Raw genomic sequence first — 26,806 nt, forward strand, 5'->3', positions numbered from 1 at the left:
CGGAAGGTTAGACTACAGAGACGAGAGGTACAGCATAGTAAGATAGGCACTTAGACACACTCTTATATTAACCCCGACAGACGACAGATAAACGGGACAAAGGCTGACTCACACGGGGATTGATGGCAAGGAAAGCGGGTATCGATGGCTCAAGGTGCACTCTTGGCTCAAGGACAGAATCGACCCGGTCCGGTCCAGAGATGCGGGAGGTCTCTCTCTCAGCGCTGGAAGGTGACGTTCTTTCTCCAAGCTGGGGGCGCATCTGACGTCACATCCGGTCAGTCGCTGCGTATATCCGGCGGGGAGTGACACGCCCTCGGCTCGTTAGCTCCGCCCCAGATGGAATCGGTCCGCCCTTCTTATTGGGTGCGGGGGGGTTACCAGGCTCCGCCCTTGACGAGGAGCTGACAGCCAGCCCCTTCGTGGTAACCCCGTGGAGCGCATGGGTAATGGCGGCTAACCGAGCCGGAGTGAGGACGCACACTCCCCGCGCGCGCCGTTGTTGTAGTTGTTGTAGTTGTTGTTGTAGTTGTTGTTGTAGTTGTTGTTTGGGAAAGAAGATGGGAGGAGGTATGGGAAGGTCCTAAACTCACTACTGGTGCCATATAATCACATTCTGGTGCAACGAAGAGTCAGAATTAATGGAAACGAGTCCTTAACTGACATAGACTAAGAATAACTAGCAAGATGTCCGAAAGTTGTCTACGTGAGATGCGGTGGACCTGGGCACGACATTTAATGGGGAAAAAGGGGAAGGTCGGTTCTACAGAGTGTTGTTTACAGGCAATGGGACTAGGGAATGGGGGATTGGGGATAGTTGGGGAGTATTGGGGAAATAGGGGAGTATTTACAAGCGGATATTGAAGCCAAGTCCCATATCCGCAACATTGCACCCTTCTCTACCCTCGGGGCGTCCCGACCCGATAAATTTTTACCTATTTTAGTGTGGCACTCAGATGTAGTTCCCTCTACTATTAACTCTACCCTGAGTGCGACAGTTTTACAGATATTCACAAATGAGTAAATATGTCCCCCTGCGACGTTGCACCCTTCTCCTCACAGAAACACACCCACAGGATAACCGAATTGCGGAAAGAATTCGCAAACTAAACATACAGCCGGTGGGGAGCATTATTTACAAGACTACGCTGCTATTTACACTACGATCCAGGACCTGTTTTTGGAGGAACACATGCAGATGTTATGCATAGAGAGAGCACGCATGCCAGCATCGATACACCAACCCACGAGTGCTCTGTGGCCTACGGCCTTTAATAATGTGCAGAGCACCCCTTCCCAGCACCAAAAGCACCACCCCAGCACCAATCGGTGCAGTCACCATTGTTCAATGAATAAAAATAAATTCAACAACCCCTAACCCTGCAGGTGTCTCTTGCTCTTCATGTGGTGCACTTGGCCTTCTGGCTTCTTTCAAAAATAAAGAAAGGCGCCAACCGCGTCCATTTCTTTATTGTGGCCTTCAGTGGTGTCAACTAAAAGTGGTTCACCTTGTATGGCATAGGTGCCACGTTGACCCATAGGTCCATTCACGGGTGGTGCTTGGCCGCAAAAGAACTGCGGTCCATTGTGGGTGGCCACAAAAATTGCGGTCCATATGGTGTATCGATCCCGGCAGCAAGCAGCGAAAGTGCAGGCCCACAACTGCGGAGCCAGCACCTCTCTCTCCTCTCTCTCTGCCCCAAAGCCAGATCCTCGGAGGTGGGAGACAAAAGAAGCAGACAAGTGAGTAAGTTGGTAAGGGCGCAAAAGTGCACGCAACATTAGGTAATGCACACTAGGGGCACATGGGAACCAGGTGAGACAGGTACGTTCCTACCGTACGCGCCCCCCCCCCCACCAGGTAACCTACATGGCCCCTCCCTTACCCCTTACTGTATCCACAAAACACAACACTACCCATAAACATCTACTTTACAAATCAACAAACATCCCTACTGTCTTCCCCGTTCCTCCCATATACCAAATTCGTCTTCTCTCCCTCCTAACCAATCAAATTTGCCATTTTCAACTCTCATCAAAATTTGCCATCTCCAACTGAACATCAAAATTTGCCATTACCAATTCATCATCAGTCCCTCCTAAGGAGGGAGAGATGGAATCACCCCAATGTCTCATCCACGTCGTGATGCGTCTCACAAATCCTCACAGCAATTCTCATTTCCTGCACACAGAACAAAGAAAACACAGGTGTGGAGTCATCATCATCACCACAGGTAAGTGGCTGCGTATGGTGCGACAGGTTCATCAATCCTAACTATTTCCTAAATGACTAACAACTTTACACTACCCGGGGTCTTTCTCCGGCCAAACCATTGGCCCTCTTGCACTATGGGTTCTAAAAACCAATTCCCATTGGCCAAACTGTGGTGCTTTTCAATTTGGGGTCTCACTCCCCCGATTCATCTCCCGGTGCCCTCGCACAATTTCTGGGCTGTGGCGTGTACCTCTCCCAGTGGGTCTACCCACCTGCACACCTCCACCACTGCAGTTGCCTCCGAGCTTACCTGCTCCCTGCCCTAACCTAACTACCTGGGGAAGGCCCTCTGGCACTCTCCCCACTCGGTGCCCTCTCTGGCACTGGGCTGCCCGATCCACACCCGGGATCCTCAGGCACCCACTCACAACTACCGGCTCCCAGAGCCCACCTGCGGCCTCACCTGGCCAACATCCTCACAGTGGCGGAGTGCTCAACCAACCATATGCACTAACAGGCCACACGCCCAGCCATTACACACACTAATGCACCCATCCAAGCAGTACTCTGCTACTTTCCGCACCACAGATATCAATATCCAACCAATTTTTCGTACTCCGTCTACCTAACGTTAAACTACCCTCCACCGGGTATTCGTGAAGGGGGTCCATCCTTCCCCCATCCACTCCTTCACACCATACACTCCATGCCACGTAACCCACACTACTCATTCCACACTCCACTCACTCCACACCATTTATTCCACCCACCTCTTTTCTGGCACACCTTTTGTGCTCACACACCTCAACCACAATTCCACTTGTCTCAACACTATTTCTCACACACACAGCATCATCTAGCTAACTGGTTTCCCCCTAAAACTCATGCTTCCCCGTCATCCCTTATACTACGCACATCCCTCATCATTATCAACCATCTAATCTACCTACGTCCCCACTACTCGTACAATGTCACGACTTAACTCTTGGTCACCTATAGTCATTTCTAGATCCTAAACATTATCATAACCCTCCCTGGCTAGTTCATACCGCCAAACCCCATAAAACTACAGCTCCTTTGCCCCAAGGATGTGAGGGATGGTAGAGCTACCCTCCCTCTACATCAACTATCGCCATTACTACTCGTCCACTACTCTGAGCCTCTTGGTGCGGGAGTACAATCTTACTGCTCGGCTTCGATAAACCGAGCAATGCGTGCGGATGCTCTGTCTCCTGTAGGTTGGGTCCGTCCGGCATTTTCGACTCTGGGGAGGAGGCATACTCGGGCCAAGGTTCCAAGGTCCATCCTGGCGCGGACCCTTTCGGTCTCCGGCCCGATGACCCAACCTCCCCCGGTCGGAACACCGCGCCCGCCAGGGGGCGAAGGTCCGACCTGGCCTTTCTCCCCCGGAATCGTGTCGGTCGCCGCTACGACGCGGCACCGACCATACAGGGCGCGACCCGGCCCGAATCGTGCACGGCGCTCCTTGCAGAAGCGCCGCGGCAACGATGCCCGCCGGCCCCCGCAGCACACAAAGAACACCATGCCCCGAGAGCTCGCGTCGGCTATACGTCGGCCTAAGCGCTGCCCCGGTCAGCGTCGATGCCTGACTCACATGCTCACACCACGCGTTCCTTTTCGCTCTCGCAAAACTCTGCGCTCTAACGCCTCTCGTACATCCCATACACTCCGTCATTGCACTCGCTCATGCATTCTCTTTCGCTCCACACTCAGGTGCACACCACCGAGGCACACTCATTCTATTCGCACACTCTGTTACACACCTCGCTCGCACACATCCTGGCGCACCCATACCACTTGCACACTCTCTGGTTACATCCTCTGTAACACCCCTGTGTGTGCACTCTTTTGCTGCACACCCACTCAGTGCACACCTACCCACGGGTGGGCAATCTCCTGTCACACACCTAATCACGTGCTCTGATGTGCATCCCCACACACTCTCCACAACCAACTCAGGTGTGCTTCCTCGCACACGCTCATCCATCCCAGGTGTGCATTCTCACACACTCTCTCCATCCATCTCACTCTCTGTATCACACTCACTCTCACACATACACTCCCTTGTGCATTCTCCCTCGCTCTCGGTTTCATACTCGCGCTCCGGCGCCATTCGCACACGCGTGCCATTTCCATTCCCACAGCGCACCACAGACCTTCTACGAGCGCCCGGGTTATGCCGGGATCCCAAGCGCGCGAAAAATCCTCTCGCGCCAAACCTCTTCGCGCCATACACCACCCTACTCACCTTGGCGCTTCCTCTTCTTCGCTCCTCCACCACCTGCAAACTTTCCATTTGGTTAAGAAGTACGGCATCATGATGCGAATCCAAACTTTGCGCGCATTCCATCTCCATCTCCGATAATGCCCCTATGCCTGCCGTCTCTCCAATCCCAATTTCAGTTATTTCTTTTTCAATTTGAATTAATTCTTTTTCTTTATTAAGCTCGACGACCGCTGGCGCTTATAAAATCAAATTTTCTAATTCTGCGGTCATCGGCTTCTCTATCCCCCGAGTCGTGATTTCTACCCCGGTCCACGTAACCATGCCTTGCTCAGCCTCGCTTTCCCCGCGCTTCTCAAGCCGCGCTACCCCGTCGCATACCCCCGCAACCTTTCCGCTTGATCTGCTGTCTCTGTCCTTCCCCCATCTGTTTTATCTCATATCTGGCTTTCTCCCTCGCTAACCCCTCATTTATTTCCTGGGCTTGGCCACCCACGACCTTCAAATGGCCCCCTAATTTGTTCTCGAATCCCCCCAATTTGCTTTCTAATCCCGCCAATTTGACTTCCCAATTGCTCCCCGATTCTGTTTTCCAAATTACTTAACCCCTCTTTCAATCCCCCAATTTGATTTCCCAATTGCTTACTATCGGCCCTCATTTCTCCCATCTCCTTACTCAATCCCCCAATTTGTTCCTGCGTCCTGTCCCCCGCCATTTGTATGGCTGCCTGAATCTGCGCTATGAGAGCTTGCATATCCGTCCATCCCACTTGCGCAGAGGGCGCGGCCCTCGTCGCCACGTGTGAGGCGCCGCCATTTTGTGCGCCTGCAACCCCCACTACCGCACCTTCTTCATTTTCCTCCTCCATCTCTCCCAATTGTTCTTCCCTGGGGTCCTGGGTTAATTCTAACCCTTCCTCTACCCCCTCATTTCCCCCCACATCCGATCGCCATGGTTATCCATGGCATGATTCAAAATTTAGATGTTATATAAAATTTCGGCCGCTCGTAATTGACCAAATTTTTTCAAAATATAAAAAATTTGGTTCGGGTCCAAATCCCACTCCCCGACACCAATTGTTGCGGCCAATAGCACAATTGGTGTCCAAAATTTTGTCAAACAAATTTAGTCCCAGGTTCAAAATCCCAACTCCTGACTACCAATTGTTACGGATCTCGGACATCAGCGCTCTCCCCTTATGAGGGGTGGGGGGGGGGGGGAGGGGGGGGAGTTAATCCCCTTGTCTTTCTATCTGGCCGACCCGAGTCCTGCCGACCCGAGTCCTGGAAGTTATACGCTCCTTCCGGTCGGTATTAGGTAGGGTTATTGGTCAAAGTAGTCACAAATACCTACTTACTAACCCGACCGTAAAGCAGGGAAATAACTCCCGCTCGAACCACGGATATGATGGAAAATGCCGAGCAGATAGCAATCCGCGATCCGAGCCGTTAACAATGGGACTAAACCCGATTATAAGCGGTAACTATCATGCCACATTTACCCAATGATAGAAAAGAAGGATGCGATCGGATAAGAGGAAACCAAGAAAGAACAGGGCAATTTATTCACAATGTACAAGAAGGAGAAGAGGAAACGAAAGAATGTACAGGATAGGAAGAGGAAGAAGCAGTTACACAGGGCAGTCTTAAAACAGTCTTATTCTTAGTACCCAGGACAAACATACACACTCACACGGGGATTGTAGATGGTTGGGTGGAAGGTCCGGCGATGGGGTCCAGGCTCCGGTCGGCTCCAGTCCAGGCTTTGGTCCAGCGGCGAAACCTGGCAGGCAGCTCCGCGTATAGTGGAACGCGTCCGGACAATGTATATAACGGGGGGAAGCTGGTACGCTGCATACGTAATATGTGCTCTCTCGTGCCAAACGCCCCCTCTCCAAAGTCCTCTTAATCAGCGCGCCGTATATCTCATGAAGTAAGCCAAAGGTGCGCTCTCCCGGTAAAGTCCCTTCGCAAAGCAATTAAAACGCATTCGTCCAGAAAGAGTCCTGTTACAACGCGCACGCCTCCAACCAGTCCTTGAAAGGGCTTTGCGCTCGCTTATATATCTCGACCAGCAAAACGCTCCACGAGCCCAAAAGCCAAGCCTGTCGGAGAAGTTCCTTCAGCCCTGGTTGGCTGGTGAGGGCTTACCGGCTCCGCCTTTGACGGCTGGATGATGTGGCCACACCCTCTTCTTGGCGTTCCGCTCCCTTTCTCGGGCCTCACCGCGTGTCTTATGGCGGCGTTGAGCGAGCGCACGGGCAGCGAAGGCTGCCGCTGCTGGCAGAGGCGCGTATCAAATTGGGCGAGCCATAGGGCAGACTGGAGGGCGTGTAATGGCGTCGCTTGGAGAGGGAGATTGCAAAATGAATGGATTGGGGACCTACTCTTATTTAATTGGCACAACGCAGATTCAACTATTGGAAACACGGCCTTATCTAAACACATACTAATGAAATAACTGAAGTCCTATGGTGGCCTATGTGTTGCTTGTGGCCTAACTCTGGGGTGCAACCTTTAACCTTTTAATGATGGGATATTTAAAAGAAAGTGTGGGTTCTAAAACTGCAACAGTATTATATCCTGCATAAAAAGATTCTTGCAAGCCGATTGGTTGAAATGGCACCACGTGATAAAAATTAGTGTTGTGGCAAGCAATAGTATTTCACTGGTGTCACACACTATCATGTTTGTTGCATGAGCATGTATGGACAAGAAAATACCGACACGACATCAGCGAATATGGGATCATAAAAACCATGCGAAGGGGGAAAGAATGTGGTCGTTGATTGGATGGCCAATTTGCCGAATGGCGCTGGGTAACCTGTTCAGACTGCAGGAAGCCCAATGAGTGCTCCAAATCACCGCTGCTCCTCTAAATCGCCAGTGCCCCCCAAATCATTGCCAGTGCCCCCCTACCACCCGTGGACTCTCGAGCGCCCCCCTGAAAGTTCCCAGTGCCCACTGGGGGGTAATAATGGTGGAAATAATGATGGATGGAGATCAGAGTTTGGATCACGTGTAGGGACCACTTTGAGAACCTATATATGAGAGGTTTCCTTCTATCTTTCACCGTTCAGGAGATTAGCTTGCGCAGACAAACAAACAAAAACTTTCTTTTATTAATGTAGAGAGATAAAGGGATGGAGTGATGATCAACTTTGAGAGTTTTGTGCAGAACGAGGTATGGATTGGAGGTTTATCACCCCAGCAGCGTCACACCAGAATGGCTCTGCGGAATCCCTGGTGAAAGGCTGTAAGTTTGCACTGAGAAAGGCCATCGGAGATCAGGTTTTAACGCCCTTTGAGCTATACACATGCCTGAATGTAGCAAACCTAGCCAACCAATGTGCCATTGGCCATGTTCCCAATTACCCAGATGGTGGAGTGTATCTGTGCCCAAACGATATGCTGCTCAGATGAGCATCGAGTGAAGTCCCTCAAGGACCCTTCAGAGAGACACGCAATCCGAGGCATCGAGTCGAGTGTGTGTAAAAGGTAGTCGATTCGCTTTGGAGACGCTGGACCAGAAACATGTTCCCATTGTTGGTGCCACAAAAATGTGGAATGTGGAGAGACTAAATGTTCATGAAGACGATGTGGTCATGGTTTTTGACGCAAATGCTGTCAGTAGAAAGTGGAATATGTGGAGTGTTGTCCAGGTGCATCCTGGTTCTGACGGAAAAAAATCAGGAATGTCAAAGTAAGGCACAGAATGGTCAACTGAGTATCGGCGACCAATCACGAAGATAGCTGTTATATATCCAGCAGAAGGTAACTAGCTGACTAGATGAGGTGTATTCCCCATCGGGGGGAAGATGTTTCATGGAGGAAATCAAAATGGATGATATTTGGGAATAATGTTTTTTTGTGACACACTGTTGTGAGGTCGATGCAAACAACGTCATGTGACCACGTGTACACGAGTGTGGAACAATCTCAAAGTCGTGATGTCTCTAACTCGGTGGGTAGACCAGAAAAATATGTCATCTGTGGAGACGGTGCTTGCAGAGTTTGAAGGAAATTGGACCATGTAGTTTAGAGAGTGTTCATCTTAAACTGCTTTTGTTTGCTAAACCGAGAGATAGGCCTACCAGCATCCTTCCAAAGAAGTGAGTTTATGAATGGAAAAGTGATGCTTTTATGGACAAATGGTGGACATTGTGCATCAATGTTGTTTCTTATAATGAACGTTGTACTGTGTTGGACATTGTATTATGAATACTAGTGGGGTCACACGTGGGAATCCCACGGGCATGGAGGTGTATCGTTGCGATCGGTTCAGCCGTTTTTGCGGTACCTGGGAGCGGACGGACAGACAGACAGACGGACGGACATTTGGTGAATTATAGTAAGATGGATGATCGATTTGTGCAATTAATGATTTGTCGAAGTCATGATGATCGTCAAGATATATGTTTCATGACCCAACGTCAAAAGAAGTTTCATCACCTAATGTTTCATGACCTAATGTAAAATGCCTTTTTTGTTTGGTATTTTTCAGATCGAATGAACGTGATGTATACAGTTTGAAGCAGGATTGCTTGTGTCATTATGTTTATGGTTTCAATCAGTTTCACCACAATGGCTGCCACAGGACAAATGTGCAATGGCCCAATAGCCAACAATATTCCCTCGGGATAAATTTAATATTCCTTACATCATGCCAAGTGGCTTGGTTTTATCATCAAAGGCACAATTTTGTCATCTATCTGCTGTACTCTTTATTGAAGTAATCCATGTACTGTATGCACATGCAAGAAGAGGCTTGCCATTGGAATTGTTGTTTGCAGATAACCTTATGATTACAGCTGCCAGTGCAGAGGAACTGTATGCCAGTTTGGTGAGGTATCAAAACAGTGTAGAGTCTACATTCCTCCAGAAATCATAGCAGTGATTATAATCTTTGAGTAATCCCAACCATCAATCATATCATCTTTCCCTATTTTACAATGAATGATAGAAGGGATGAGGAAAAGGTTGAGGTGATGTGGCCGTGTGGGCATGTGTGATGATGAAGGAGGAGAACCTAGTAAGTGTCACAGACCAAATAATGCAAGGAAAGTGGAGTAGAAGTCGGCGAAAGACATGATGTGATGTAGTTCTGCGGTCGGACGTCACAGTTGGTACAGAAACAGCCACGTTGGCAGCATCACTTGCTGTCGTGAGCGTTGGATCAGTGAATACCATGGGCTTCTAGGAAAGGTCAAAGATGATACGCGCAGCATGTAGATGGAGGATGGATGTGCCTTTAGAGGTTGTGGGGATCATGGTGGAAATAATGATGGATGGAGATCAGAGTTTGGATTAGTAAAAAAAAATCACCATCATGTACATCATAAATATAAGAATGCAGTGTATGTACGTAGAGCGGTCTGGTTTGCACAGTAATCGGTTTGCTTGGTTCCTTTGAGTCAGGCAGGTATGTAATGAGTGAAGGCAAAGTGGATGGCAAAGATGATGTAAGTACGTACAAAGTAATCCACCAACTTTAGTGGCACAGGCATGATGGACCCAGAGTCATCTTGCTGGATGTTTTTATTTGCTCTCATCGGATGACGACCACCTGTTTGCAGGGGTGAGTTGAGGTAAAATAACCACTTAAAAGAAGAGCAACAGCCAGCTATATCTTGTCTAGCAGACGGGCATGCACCGCATGACTAAACAACACATTTGTAATGCAAAAATCAGACAATGTTTTGCTTTAAGAAAAAAAACATTTATCTGCATTCCAGTGTTTTAAAGGTGAAATATTCTGTAAAGAATTGTGCAAATGTCCCTTATGAGGTCATCTACACACAGTCATGTGATCTAATTATGTATGTATGAGTGGAACAACTCAAAAAGCAGACAACCCTTTCAGCACACATTGTGACTTGCCGAATAGCATAATGTTCAAAATAATCCAGATAAACCGATGTGTGTGGTGTTCCCATCCAAGAACATCGCTCGTGATCCTTTGAGCGGGGGGCCAAATCCCAAATGCATTTTTTATTTTTCACACTCACCCCTGTAATGTCATCCAAGGCAAAAACACCGATCTCTCCATCCTCCCAGTGATCTTCGTTTGTATGCAACCCAAGGCTGCAGGGCAGCATCATTGCCTGAGGGTGCAATAGCTCGCCTACTCTTCGCGAAGGACACTGCGGGATCTTCAATGTCAACCAATAAATGGTGGCAGATGTGATGCCAGTTCAATGTCCATCCAAGGGCCGGCACACACATTGATGTATCGTCCTGCCCATGAAACGCCAAAATGCCATTTCATAGCTGGGTCGAAATTGGTGGTCTTTCTGTCTTCTACCGACTCCTATCTGGCCGAGCCCCCCCCCCCCACCCCAGCCCTGTCTGTGCTCTGTCCCCCAAAATACTCCTCCAGGTCGCACAAGATCTGCCAGCAACCCTCTTCTGGTGAAACTGCCAAAATCAAGACTCTCTGCTCAACTTCACTCTTTCATTGCTCTTTTCTCCCACCTCTGGAACAAACTCTCTCACTCTCTTCAATCCCACTCCTCCCTCCAGGTCTTCAAAACAGCTGTTCACCACCATCTCTTATCTTCCCCCATCCAAAACCTTGATCTTTTCTACCCCAGTTAATTCACCCCAGATCCACTTTAATGAAATACAAACTTCTTTCCTGCAAGTCCGAGCTCTGTCCATGTGTGTTTCACACTCCACCCCCTTCCCATGCCTCCTCTCTCCAAGCCCTCTCCCTCCCACAGATCTCCCGATGTCCCTGCTCTCAAATGTTGTACTTGTGTGCTTCCCCGTCTTTCCCCATCTTGTCTCCCACTCCCTTTATTTCGTCTTACAGTCACATAAAAAAGTAAGTAGACCCCATGTAAAGTTTTGACTTTTTCAACACATTTCAACATACAGCTATTTGATCTTCATTTCTACAATATTGATAGATAAAGGTGATATAATATAACAAATATCATGAAACATTTACATTTTGTAGTCCATTGTATGATTTAAATAAACATGAATGCAAATTTCGCATGTGGAAAAAGTAAGTACACCCCTACATTTATCACGACTTCAAATACCTAAAATTAGAATCAGGTGCACCAGCTCAGGTGCAAATGATTAGAACATCGTTAGAGAGGATCTTGGAGGAACCTGTCTTATTTAAACCTCAGACATTTAGTTTGGTTTGCTCTCTGTTGTTGAAGTGTGCGGCATCACCATGCCTAGATCAAAAGAGCTCTCTGAGGCCTTCAGAAAGAAGGTTATATATTCCTACGAGTCTGGGAAGGGATTTAAAAAGATCTCCAAACAATTTGAAATCAATCGTTCGACTGTCCGGAAGATCATCGACAAGTGGAGAAGATTCCAAACAACTGCCAACTTGTTCAGGCCAGGCCGCCCCAGCAAATTCAGCCCGAGAGCAGACCGCAAGATGCTGAAAGAAGTCTCTAAGAACCCCCAGAATGTCATCACGGGACCTACAGGTAGCTCTTGCCACTGTTGATGTCAAAGTGCACGAGTCTACCATTAGAAAGAGGCTGCACAAATTTGATCTACATGGGAGGTGTGCCAGGAGGAAACCTTTGCTGTCCAGAAAGAACATCAGGGCAAGACTAAAGTTTGCCAATGAACACCAAGGCAAAGACCAGCACTTCTGGAACAATGTGCTCTGGACAGATGAGTCAAAGGTAGAGCTATTTGGCCACAGTACCAGAAGACATGTTTGGCGAAAACCAAAGACAGCATTTGACCACAAGAACCTGATACCAACTGTAAAGCATGGTGGTGGAAATATTATGGTTTGGAGCAGCTTTGCTGCATCAGGGCCTGGGCAGCTCACCATAATAGAATCCACTATGAATTCTTCATTGTACCAGAGGGTGCCTGAGGATAATGTGAGGCCATCTGTTGGAGAGTTGAAGCTCAACCAAAGGTGGACCTTGCAACATGACAATGACCCTAAGCATACCAGTAAATCCACCAAGGAATGGCTGAAAAGAAAGAAATGGAGGGTTCTGGAATGGCCAAGTCAAAGCCCGGATCTAAATCCCATCGATATGTTGTGGGGGGATTTGAAACGAGCTGTGCATGCAAGAAACCCCTCAAACATCGCACAGCTGAAAGAATTGTGCATGGAGGAGTGGGCAAAAATTTATCCGAGTCGATGTCAGAGACTGGTAGACAGTTATAAGAAACGCCTACTTGAGGTTGTTTCTGCCAAAGGGGGCAATACCACCTATTAGAGCCAAGGGTGTACTTACTTTTTCCACATGCGAAATTTGCATTTATGTTTATTTAAATTATACAATGGACGACAAAATGGAAATGTTTCATGATATTTGTTATATTATATCACCTTTATCTATCAATATTGTTGAAATGAAGATCAAATAGCAGTGTGTTGAAATATGTTGAAAAAGCCAAAACTGTACATGGGGTGTACTTAATTTTTCAAGTGACTGTATGTGTCCGTTTGTTTTTTTTGTCATTAATGTTAGCTCTTACACGAGCCTCAATCTTGTATACCAAGAAAAAAAAAAATTCAAACCCAGGCTAGACAGCTTAAAATGAGTGTGCACACCAGTGAAATATGTGTAATACGAACTCCTCCATGTAAGCCTTAGATAAATTAACAATAAAAATTGTGATAACGTCATTCACGAAAGAAAGAATAGAAACCAATAGAGAGTGTACAAGTGGGTGTAAGAAATGAACGGTACCTCCAGAGGAACAGTTGTGGATCAGGGCTGCCGGTTTGAGTGTAAAGTTGGATTTTGCCGGAGTGGAGTGGTTTATAACACCGATGTTGCAGTCTTTGGGACGGGGTTGAACAAAAATGGAGAAAACTATGTCATCGACGGGAAATTGCACAGCGACCAGAGACACATTCTCTTAAAAAATGTGTTCGCCTTTGGAGCCAATGTTTCCTCATCCATCAACATATTTTCAATACAATCTTGTAAACAAAAAAAAGAAGAAAAAAAGTAATGCACGTAACAAAGAATAAAAACCAATAGAGAGTGTACGAGTGGGTGTCAGAAATGAACAGTACCTCCAGCTGAACTGTCGTGAATCAGGGCTGCTGCTTTGAGTTTCAAGTTGGATTTTGCCAGATTGGAGTGGTTCATGTCACCGATGTTGCAGTCTTTGGGACGGGGTTGAACAAAAATGGAGAAAACTATGTCATCGACGGGAAATTGCACAGCGACCAGAGACACATTCTCTTAAAAAATGTATTCGTCTTTGGATCCAATGTTTCCTCATCAACATATTTTCAATACGATCTTGAGAAAGCGTTGAAATGAGAAAACAGAGAAATTTTAGGCCTGCAAAAGAAAACTTCAAAAGAGTTTGAGATTATTTTTAAGGAATAAATGACACAAAGTGCAACCTGATGCCTGTTTTTTCCTTTTTTTCTGAATGCAAATAACTCGATACCATACCTGGTTGAGCTGAGATACTCAGCAGACAGGATGCATCCGTTTCCAAAGGTGGTGGGCTGTGCACCAACTGCAGAGACACGCACACAAATTACGACATTGCACACCCTTCTTGGCAACAGCTTTAAAAACAACTAGAGAGTTCATAGAATACTTTCGCCATGCTTTCTTGAGAAAAAAGGACATGGACATGGGCTGTAAGCGGCAAATTGGATTGGTCAAGATGATGTAAAATGCTGTAATATTTTGTCCAATTACTGCCAAAGGAAAGGTTTTTGAAAGTGGCAAAAAGGACGATTTGTATTCTCCAGTGTTCAAATATATATTTTCAATTGAAACAAAGTAAAAGTTTTCAAAAATGATGAAAAATATTTTAAAAGTTGAAGAATTTTTTGGGAAGTTTACCACCGTTGATGCAGCGTCTTTCACACCACATTAGTTAACACGTTAGTTATTTGTTATTAGTTATATGAGTTATTATATTATATATTATTATGAGTAATATTATTGTTATTAGTTATTATATTATATATTAATTATTATATTATATTAGTTATGTTCTTCCTTAATTAGTTATTTGTGCTTGTTTGTGTCCTTTCTGACATCCTCAAAAACAGTAAGTTTGATGATTCAATTCTTTTCAATTCTATTTGACTGCCAGACAGGCAGAGTGACAATATGATCTCACTCCACTCAGCACGTGAGCGATCAAGACAAATTCGGAGCCAAAGTCCTGTTAAATTACATGTTCAGTTTCTGATTCATGTTGCAACTCGTGTTCAAAATATAACGTTCGATTGGGATTAACTTGTTCCTCGATCATAAACTGACGTTGTGGACAGACAGACAAACTGAACAAATTGCTTAAGCCCACTTTTCACTTCATGCCACGGAATAAAAATGTAACATAATTAGCTCACCTGGACTTCAATCCAGTGAGCTTATGTGATTGAGCAGAGTCCATTGGTAAGTCAGTCAGCCAGAGAGTGAGTGAAAGCCAAAGTCAAAAGCCAAAGTCAGAGTCTGTAAACACTTCAGTCATTTTCGGTTGAACCAAACATATGATTTTGATGAAACTTGACCTCATCCTTCATATCTGATGCTTAACGAAGGTGCATTGACAGCATCAACATCTGCGCTCATTAACTGGTTGAAATCAGGCCGAAAACGCAAAAAAATACCTGCCCTTACCGACAGAGGGCATTGCATCAGCAGCAAAACTTGATGACGTCATTGGCGATTGCTGCTGACGTATGTGAGTTTCGGGACCCGTGCTCCTATTTTTAATGAGTGTTGTCCATAATCTCACAATAAAGGCTTTTTGAAAATTTGATGACAAATGCTCAATTTATGGTTTCAAAAAAGTTATAACCAGGAGGCACAAGCAAACCTGCACACACACGCAAAACCCATCTCCCGCTACCTGGAGGACGGGATAATTATGGCAGAGTCGTTCGGATGGATATCTCACCTCGTTTTCCTGACGACGCCACTGGTACCATTTCATCGCTTTGGGATAGGTTGGAGGAGAAGATCAGGAAGTTAACTTTTGAACCCCATTGTTTGCAATATCTTTGATGTACATCAGAACATCTAAGAGCCACGCTGTAAATATAAAAGCCATGCTGAGCAAATATCCCACAGTGTCTTACAATGAAGAGTAGGTTTGCGTTATCATCGGCATCCTGAACAAAATACAAATCCCTGTCCCAACCTACAGGAATGATGTAACCCGCAGCAACGTGCTGCATATCAGAGAAGATACCCTTCTCCTCTACCCTCTACCCTACCTTATGTTCCCTTATGAACAGTACATCTCCTATTTATTGCAACCTTATAATTCTAGCCCCACTCCATACATTCTCGCCCCAATCCATACGTATGTGTAAAATAGATGGCCTCAGTTGCTCTGCAAAAATTGCTCGTCAATGGATTGGTGGACGGTATACCAAAACTGCATGGTGTTAGCTGACTGAAGCTATAAACAAGATATGCACGTATTATCGGAGAGGATAAAACAATGAAAACCAACAGTCTTTAAACTCAGGATGATGCAAATGGGGAAATAAATGTTTTCCACTCCAAATATGAATCAATGATGTATTTTTTAAAAACTCGATAATCACACATCTGACACATCTGACCACATCTGACATCTGTCCATGTGTGGCTCACACATCTGACCATAAGATGTAACAGAAACTTTAAACATCAACGTATGTAATTGCATCGCAGTCTGCAGTTACTGTAAAACGAGACAAACTCTAACAGCAGCGTAGCCAGGCTTGTAAAATATTATAAACCACAAACACATGATTAGCTTTTTATCGTGTGAAGTTCTTCCTTGGCACACCTGAGCTCCTCACCACATACAAGGCTTTCATCCGCAGCTCAATGAAAAACTGTTCTCCCCTCTAGGCCGGTGCTCCTGCCTCACACCTAGCTCGGCTTCACGCTGTTGAAACCAAAGCTTTCAGAATCATTGGAATCTCCCGCGATGAAGCTGACTCCGAGGACCTTTCAGTCACTCACCGCAGGCAGGTTGGTGGTCTTTCTGTCTTCTGCCGACTCCTATCTGGCCTTGCTCCCCCAGCTCTCTCTGTGCTCTGTCCCCCAAATATTCCTGCAGGTCGCACAAGATCTGCCAGCAACCCTCTTATGGTTAAACTGCCAAAATCTAGACTCTCTTCTCACCTTCACTCCTTTATTCCTCGTTACTCCCATCCCTGGAACAAACTCCCTCACTCTCTTCAATCCCACTCCTCCCTCCAGGTCTTTAAAACAGCTGTTCACCACCCTCTCTTATCTTGCCCCATCCAAAACCTTGATCTCTTCTACCCCCGTCTATTCACCCCAGATCCACTTTTTTTTTGAAATACCGACTTCTTTCTTTCCTGGAAGTTCTAGCAGTGTCCATGTGTTTTATACCTTTACCACCCCCCCCCCCACCTTTCTATGCTTCCTCCCCCCCAAGCCCCCACCGTCCGACGGAGTTGATCTTCCGTTGTCCCTATTCTCTGCTGTTGTACTTCTGTGCTTCCCTCTTTCTGCCAATTTTGTCTCCCGCTCCCTTTATTGTATGTTTCTGTGTCAGTTTTTTTTTGTGATTTTTGTTGGATTCTTACCCGAGCCTCGATCTTGTATCCAAAAAAAAAACAAAGAAGGTTATTCACGTAACAAAGAATAAAAACCAATAGAGAGTGTACGAGTGGGTGTAAGAAATGAACGGTACCTTCAAATGAACAGTCGTGAATCAGGGCTGCCGGTTTTAGTTCAAAGTTGCGTTTTGCCAGAGTGGAGTGGTTCTTATCACCGATGCTGCAGTCTTTGGGACGGGGTTGAACAAAAATGGAGAAAACTATCTCATCGACGGGAAAATGCACAATGACCGGAGACACATTCTCTTAAAAAATGTATTCGTCTTTGGAGCCAATGTTTCCTCATCAACATATTTTCAACACGATCTTGAGAAAGCGCTGAAATAATAAAACAAAAAGAAATTTTATGCCTGCAAAAGAAAACGTCAAAAGGGTTTGAGATTATTTTTAAGGAATAAATGATAAAAAGTGCAACCTGATGGCTGTTTTTTCCTTTTTTTCTGAATGCAAATAACTCGATACGATACCTGGTTGAGCTGCGGTACTCAGCAGACAGGATGCATCCGTTTCCAAAGGTGGTGGGCTGTGCACCAACTGCAAAGACACGCACACAAATCACGACACTGCACACCTTTCTTGGCATGTTTTTTTTATAGCTCATCTGGAACGTAGTTCCGGTCAGCCTATGCGATGGCGCGTCGTCCATCCGTCAGTCCGTAAACACTTGCAACTTCTTCTCCAAAACTGCTGTTGTGATTGTGACGAAACTTGGCACAAATGATATTTCGGATGCTGCAACTCAAGTTTGTCGAGGTCTTCGGGGGACTACCGTGATCAAAGTGGATCCAAGTTTGACCCCTCCATCCCCTAAAATAGGAATTTGCTTTTTCCTCTGAAACTACACATACTATTTCGATGAAACTTGATCACAACCTTCATCACCCGTGATGTATCAAAGCTTGTTCACGGAATTAAAAAAAAAAATCAGGCCCTAAGGTAGTCATGGAGGGAAGGAGGGGAGGGAGGGTTAACCCCCTAAAATAGGTATTTTTTTTGTTTGCTTGTTTAAAGTCTTATGATTACTTTAGTATATGATTGTACATGCTGCCCTGTCTCCAAGCAACCATTGAAATTGGCTTAAAATACTGTGATACTGTTTAAAATACCTTTAGTCAGTGTAGAATACTGTCTTATTCTACCAGGTGAGTGCCATGGGGGTATTGCCCCTATTTTTAAAAAATCTACATTGATTATATTGTATATTGGTCCACAGACCATCATGCACTTGCAGAAAAGTATGTACAATTTTGTAGACAAACTGAATGTAACACAGCTAGAATGGGAAGGGGAAAAGCGGGGACTAAACAGGAAAGGAACAAACTAACCGGCAACTAACAGACAAAAAGAGGTGAGGGAGACGGGGAAATATTATTACCTCCGCGACCAAAGGTTGATGGAGGTTATGTTTTCACCTCTGTCTGTCTGTCTGTTTGTGAACAAGTATCTCAAAAAACGTTGTGGCCGGATTCGGACGAAACCTGGCAGAGAGGTAGCGTATGTGACAAGGATGAAATGATTAGATTTTGGTGAAGATCCAGATTCGGAAGATCCAGGCATTCCGTACTTTGAACAACGAGTCCACATAATATATCACACAAGGTTTTTATTCGGACAATTGCCCCCTCCCACCTCCAATCCCTCCAAACCACCCCTCTCCCACACCCCCCCCCCCATCCACTTCCAACCCCCTCTGGTTCCCCCCCCCATTTTATCCCCCCTAAAACCAACCTCCTTCCCGCATTCACCTTTACCGCATAGGGCCACATGTGATGATCTTGATAATGTGACAATTTTATTTTGTCTTAAAAATTTTTGGCTTTAATATATTTACAGTTTTAATTTAATTTACAATTTAATTGTTTGCAAGTTTAACTTTTGATTAAATGTAATGATTGTTCCGGATTTTCTCAACACTTGCGTTATAATCCAGCATTGCTTACAGGATTATTTTGAACTGTTAATATGCGGTTGATTTTTGAATTTGGTCGGTAACGTCTCTGTTCACGAGAGCGGTGTGATACGGTTTCATTGGCTGTCCAGCATTGCCCACCCCACTTTGCATATACCACGCCCACTGTGCATGTAAGGGGATGTTGAGATGATTTTATCACTCTTGAGGAAGATTAACGGAGGCGTGTGGCTTCACATGTTGTTAATCGAAACGTTGAGTCATTGTTTGTTCAATTAAAGGTTGGAGATCTTATCATGGAGTCATTTGGATATACTCCCAACCGCAAATCTTTGCTTATATATATATATATATATATATATATATACTGAAACGCAAAAGAAACTTACCACCTTTGAAACCTTTAAATATCAACAATAACACTGCGTGTAGTAAATGTGTGAACTTATTTGTGGACAATAGTGTCCTCACTGTCAGACAAAACGGTCATGGATGGTCACTTGAACCTTCAATGGTCACTTCATAGCACAGCTGTTGAACAGCCGTTTTGACTGTCAGTGATTAGCCACGGGGTACGGGATGATTTTAATGAGCTGCACGTGATGTCTTGATATTGGCTTTAAAAAGGCCAGTGCAAAATGGGCATTTTGACCAAAAAATTTGACCATTTTGACCAACTTCAAAAAGACCGAAAACGCAAAAGAAACATCACTTGTTTGAAATGTAATAAAATTGTAACAGTTCAAAATAAAACAAACCAACAATTGATAATTGAAACATTGGCATTTTATTGATGACATGTCAAGTTTTTGACCAAGATACACCATCTCATCAGTTTGTTCTACAGTACAGAACAGCACAGGGTGCAATGTCAGTCCCCTTTCAATAGCGTGTGTGGCCACCATTGTTTTGGATACAGGCAGTGCATCGTCGGCGTATACTGCCTACCAGTCTTTGGATGGATTGCTGCTGGATTCTGTCCCACTCAGTCCTCAATGTCTGAAGCAGCTCTGCCCATGTCCTGGCCCTGCCAACTACGCGTCTCCCAAGCTCATCCCACAGGTGCTCTATGGGATTCAGGTCAGGGGAGAACGCAGGCCACTGCATGGTGTTGATGTTCTCGCCTTGGAGAAATGCAGTGGTAAAGCGAGCAGCATGGGGACGAGCGTTGTCATGCTGAAGGGTTCTCAGTTCTGGGTGGTCTAGCAGGAATGGCAGCAGATGAGGTCGCAGGATGTTATCCACATACCGCTGGGTGTTGAGATTCCCATCCACAACCACCAGTGGCGTCCTGTACCGGCCTGATATGGCGGCCCACACCATCACACTTGGGCCACCCCACCTGTTGGCTTGAAGCACGCAACAATCGGCATATCGCTCGCCAGTTCTTCTCCAGACACGCTCACGCCCATCAGGACTGTCCACACAGAACCTTGACTCATCGCTGAAAGCGACCTCGTTCCACTGCGCCAAGGTCCACGGCTGATGCTGCTGGCACCATCTCTGTCGGTTGCGGCGATGGGCAGCCATCATCACGGGGCCTCTGTATGGTCTTCTGGCAGTCAGACCATAGTCATGCAGTCGTCTTTGTGCAGTATCATTGGAGATCCATGGTTTGCATGCCCCGGAGTTTCTGCCGCAGTGCGGAATGCTGGACGGAATCGATCCCGCAGGTGACTTCGGACCATCTGCCTGTCCTGCCTTGCAGTGGTGACTCTTGGCCTCCCTGATCGAGGTCTGTCATCTGCAGAGTTGTGGAGGGTGTCTCTGTCCACCAGGGCCGATATCGTCTGGTGTGAACAGCCAAGGCGACGTGCCACCTCACGGTAGCTCAGTTCGCAGGATGTTATCCACATACCGCTGGGTGTTGAGATTCCCATCCACAACCACCAGTGGCGTCCTGTACCGGCCTGATATGGCGGCCTCAGCTCAGTCCGCCTTGCAGCATGCCCAGGGCACGCTGCCGTTTATCCCTCGACAATCGTGGCATGTTGATTGAAATGCCCATTTTGCACTGGCCTTTTTAAAGCCAATATCAAGACATCACGTGCAGCTCATTAAAATCATCCCGTACCCCTTGGCTAATCACTGACAGTCAAAACGGCTGTTCAACAGCTGTGCTATGAAGTGACCATTGAAGGTTCAAGTGACCATCCGTGACCGTTTTGTCTGACAGTGAGGACACTATTGTCCACAAATAAGTTCACACATTTACTACACGCAGTGTTATTGTTGATATTTAAAGGTTTCAAAGGTGGTAAGTTTCTTTTGCGTTTCAGTATATATGTTGGAACCCATCTGTGGATCGGTCCCATCGGCCGATGGGTCTGCGCCATCTGCGGATGTGTTGTTCACCTTGAAGGTGAACCCATCTGTGTTTCCTATGCATCAATGGTGGATGAGTATGTTTATTTGAACCTAAAAATAAGCAATTGATGTCATAAATGTTTATAAAGCAGTCCCTGACATGTGGTTTAATCTGTTAAACATTTAAAAATCATCTCTGTTAAATTCCTACCACATGTAATTCCAATGACTGTGTACCTGATTGAAGAGCACCATTCTGTCAACACATTCCTTCAAGGTGAACAACACATCCGCAGATGGCGCAGACCCATCGGCCGATGGGTCTGCATTGTCATTTCTCGTGCATCCACAGATGGGTCAGACCCATCGGCCGATGGGACCGATCCACAGATGGGTTCCAACATATATATATATATATATATATATATATATATATATATATATATATATATATATATTGTTGCGGATATGGGATTTGGCCTCCATATCCGCTTGTAAATATTCCCCTATTTCCCCAATACTCCCCAACTATCCCCAATCCCCCATTCCCTAGTCCCATTGTCTGTAAACAACACTCTGTAGAACCGACCTTCCCCTTCTTCCCCCATTAAATGTCGTGCCCAGGTCCACCGCATCCCACGTAGACAACTTTCGGACATCTTGCGAGTTATTCTTAGTCTATGTCAGTTAAGGACTCGTTTCCATTAATTCTGACTCTTCGTTGCACCAGAATGTGATTGTATGGCACCAGTAGTGAGTTTAGGACCTCCCAATACCTCCCCCCAACCTCATCTCCGCATCCTCCCATCATCTCAAGGAACAACAACAACCTCAACCACAGCGGGGGCGGCGCGGCCGCGGTGCGGGGAGTGGGCGTCCTCACTCCGGCTCGGTTAGCCGCCATGGCCCATGTGCTCCAGGTTACGGGGTTACCACGAAGGGGCTGGCTGTCAGCTCCTCGTCAAGGGCGGAGCCCGGTAACCCCCCGCAGCCAATAAGAAGCGGCGGGCCGATTCCATCTGGGGCGGAGCTAACGAGCCGAGGGCGTGTCACTCCCCGCCGGATATACGCAGCGACTGACCGGACGTGACGTCAGATGCGCCCCCAGCTTGGAAAGACAAGTCGCGACCTCCGAGCGCTGAGCGACCTCCCCGCATCTTTGGACCGGACCGGGTCGATTTGCCCCTGAGCCAAGGTGCACCTTGAGCCATCGAATACCTGCCCCTCCTTGCCATCAATCCCCGTGTGAGTCAGTTTTGTCCCGTTTATCTGTGGTCTGTCGGGAATAAGATAAGTGTGTCTAAGTGCCTATCTTTCTATGCTGTCTCTCTCATCCTTGTAATCTAACCTTCCGCAATATTATAACCTCCTCCGGAGGTCTTGAGAACCGTACCCCTGGTGTCGTGTCATTTTAACCCAGCCGCTGTGTCCTTTCCTCAATTGATCTAGCGTAGCGCGACTCGGCCAACGTTCGAGTATAATCGGGTAACTTGTGCGAACACGGCGGCCATTCCGCTCGGCCCATCATAACATCTAAGTCGTGTCCGTAACAATATATATATATTTATATATACATATATATATATATATATATATATATATATATATATATATATATATATATATATACATATATATATATACATATATATATATATACATATATATATATACATATATATATATATACATATATATATATATACATATATATATATATACATATATATATATATACATATATATATATATATATATATATATATATATATATATATATATACATATATATATATACATATATATATACATATATATATATATATATATACATATATATATATATACATATATATATACATATATATATACATATATATATATATATATACATATATATATACATATATATATACATATATATATACATATATATATACATATATATATATATATATATATATATATATATATATATATATATATATACATATATATATATATATACATATATATATACATATATATATACATATATATATACATATATATATATATATATACATATATATATACATATATATATACATATATATATACATATATATATACATATATATATATATATATATATATATACATATATATATACATATATATATACATATATATATACATATATATATACATATATATATATATATATATATATATATATATATATATATATATATAAAATATCGTTTTTAGCCCTAAAGCTGAATCACTTTTAAAATTTATGTATCTGGATCCACATTCGGATCTTCACCAAAATCTAATCATTTTGTCCTCATCACCCACCCAACCGGCCCACCATATTTCATCCGAATCCATCTACAACTTTTTGAGATATCCTGCACACAAAGAGACAGACAGGGGTGAAAACATAATGTCCGTACATCAGATGGTGAAGGTAACAAGTGCTACACATGATTGTTGTTATTTATTTATTTATTTATTTCCCTCCATAAATAAAATACAAGTGACTAAATTAATTTTGGGTAAAAAATAATAATAAAGAAAGCATCTTTTTTTAGAATCAAGAAAGTATTTTTGGAATGTTGTGCTAATTTATCCTTTGTAGTTATTTACCGCCCTTCAAACCACTTATCTTCCTGCAATCGCAATGCAACATCAGCAGCTTTAAAAATTCCCTTTGCTCTCAATTCCTCTTGCACACGCTTCAGGTAATCTGGATCTGGATATCCGTAACTGCAAAACAGAGCCAATTCACATTGTAAGTTAAATACAGAATGAATTATATGCAATACAAGCAATTCTGTCAATCGGTTTAATCACACCACAAAGGTGTACTGTACATAAGAATGCCTACCTCCTTCCCCACCCTTCTACACTAGAGATCGTAGAATTGCTAGCAATCATCTTCAAAAGTGCAGGTAGTGGTGTCTGAAATACCAGTATGACATCTGCAATCTATTTCACTGACATCAGTAATAAGATGTCACCTTTTATCATTTCTGAACAAGTGAAACAGTAAGTTTTGGTACTTTGTTGGGAGGGTGTCCACAATCAACATCTATACCAGCTGTAAGAGTACAGGTAGTCTTGTGGCGAGATGCAAACTATTTTATGTAATCCAAAGAAAGGCCCAGCAATAGAAAGTAAACTCACCCAGATTATTATCACATCCTTCAAAGAAAAATGTCAAGAGCTGTTTTCCGGGAGTGAGATATCATCCTGTGACACTAAACTTTCTTCAGTGTCTGATAATCGTAAGAACCAATCAAACTTGGTGGCCCACACTCTCCACCATGCGCTGCCTTCATTAAGAAACTTCAAGCGTACAAGTCTTAAAGTAACATCATTCTACAACATCACCCTGTCGCTCTGCAGGAAATATTCAATTCTCACTTTGTTCCCCCACAAGGACTGGCATGCATATCTCCAAATTTATTTCTGTGTGTATAATCTCTGGAGCTACCGTGCCTCACTACCAGCTATAATCTATCTAATACAGGTCATATATTTAGGCATCGTTAAAAAAATAAAACTCGACAATGCATTCCAAAGATGCTGATTTGGAATCTTACAGCATTGGTCCACCGTGAATGCTGGTTTTGTGATGAACTAGGGCATTGCCCGTACGTGGGTGCCCGTTCCTTGCCAAAAAAAAAAAAAACGCTACCCGTACGCTCTACCCCGCCCGTACGCCCGTACGCCCGTAAACAAAAAAAACAACGCTCTTCGCTTCCGCCCTTCGCTCTGACTGAATTGGGAGAAATAATGCGCATAAGAAATCGAGAAATTATTATTTTCTCCGGAAGAAATCGAATTACGAACCGTAATGGCGCACGCGCTCGGCTCCGCTCGCTCACATCGGCCACGCCTACGCAACAAAGCGTTCTGTGATTGGCTGCCGGAAGTGAAGTCTTCACTGTCCGGAAGGTCGCAAATCGCAGTTACGATGAATCGCAAATTAGTTTTAATTAGTTTTAAAACATAGTTTAACGGCAACATAGTTTTCCAACGTGAAATAAATGAATACGCTCTCAAATGTGCCGTCCGAGGCAGAGTCTGTTCGCCACGTTCGGCACACGTGATAGCTCGCTGCTCTCTGATTGGTTGAATCGTTTTTTGGACATAGCTCGGTAACTACTTAACGGTAACATATGAAACCTTGAAAAGGCACATCCTCGGGTCCCCAGCAATATACCTGGCAAGTTTCAAGTATATCGGACCGGTAGTTGTCGAGAAACAGCGGTCACAGACAAACACACAGACATACACACATACACACACACACACACACACAGTCACACACACACACACACAGAGATTGCTGGAATTATAGATAGATGTCATTCCAAGTGACGACGTCGTCCATGCCGGTTGTACGGGAAGTACCAATGGTGAAAACGAGCCGCTGTTTAAAAGCCCTCTGAAGCAACCCCAGGACATGGCCTCCCTCAGGGTTGTCTGGTAGGAATGCTGTGCGGAATGTTCCATGATAAGGGTGCCCTGGATGGGGATGTTCTGCCTGTGGATGTGGAACATTGCCAACGAATCATACCAAAATACTCAATTTGGTGTCTAAGACTGCGATACATTCGATCGTTACTTATCCAATCGCAACCAAACTTGACAGGAGAACTAAAGGTCGCACGATGGAGGTTGTAGTGACTTCATTTCCCCTCCCTCCTCTCAAAGAGGATTTCCCACCTTCGGCGAAATCCGTGTTAAGTTGCCAAATTTTGGCATTTTTCCAAGGCCGCTTCTCATAACAAAGGTAATTTCTGTGTGTATAATGATAAGAACTCATTATAAGAACACAATATTAATGTTGTTGCAAACCAATATTAATACTAACAAAAGGGAGAAATGCTTTGCAATACATGTCCCCTACCGAGTAATCATGCCTTAATTTGGCCAGTGTATAATGCCGCTTTCTGTGCTGGCAATAATAAAAAATAACCTGATGGACATACGCATACCTGAAGCACAAACATGCATACAGCTTATGAGAATATATAAATACATCGTGGTTAAATACCTGGAATCATTCCAATTACACTGGGCCATGGACTGTCACCCAGGACTAAAGCCTAAGGCCTGCCAATCTGTGCTGCTTCATGGAATGGTGGCACATGATTTTAATTGGGGTGGAGTCAGACCAGCTGTCCAGCCAATGGGTGTAAAGCAGTGGGGTGGAGTCAGGGCAGCTGAAAACGAAAACTGACCCATGTATAATATGTGATGTTCTCTATGTCCATAAAGTACATAACTGTGGAAAATTGGGGAAACGTGCCAAAACCAAACTTGTTCTGTAACTTGTCAAAATAAAGCCATGCACCAAGTTTCAGTTGAATATGTTAAAGTTGAATATGTTCAATATGTTTCAGTTCAATATGGAAGGGTGGCAGGTCTGCAAAACCACAGCTGGGATGGACAGACAGACAGATGGAGAGCAAACCTATAACCCCTTCTGGTGAAACTGGTAGGGGACTCATAATATCCCCTCTCCATAAGGAGTTTTTCTTCTTTGGCCAACTGTTATGTTAACGT

General features: G+C 44.7%; 1 protein-coding gene across 1 annotated transcript in view; it reads right to left on the reverse strand.

Moving 5' to 3' along the window:
* LOC137415068 (uncharacterized) overlaps positions 1–26,806 on the reverse strand; it is a 136,877-nt gene that overhangs the window by 31,316 nt on the left and 78,755 nt on the right. The window contains exons 6-10 of the mRNA XM_078783932.1: positions 23,876–23,995; positions 16,046–16,049; positions 13,874–13,940; positions 13,483–13,575; positions 9,935–10,026 (exon numbers count right to left, since the gene is read on the reverse strand). Coding sequence (XP_078640058.1) covers positions 9,935–10,026; positions 13,483–13,575; positions 13,874–13,940; positions 16,046–16,049; positions 23,876–23,995 — 376 coding nt within the window. The remainder of the gene's footprint in view (positions 1–9,934; positions 10,027–13,482; positions 13,576–13,873; positions 13,941–16,045; positions 16,050–23,875; positions 23,996–26,806) is intronic.

The sequence above is a fragment of the Myxine glutinosa genome, chromosome 8 (genome assembly GCF_964187855.1).
Source record: "Myxine glutinosa chromosome 8, kmMyxGlut1.1, whole genome shotgun sequence".
Classification (NCBI taxonomy): domain Eukaryota; kingdom Metazoa; phylum Chordata; class Myxini; order Myxiniformes; family Myxinidae; genus Myxine; species Myxine glutinosa.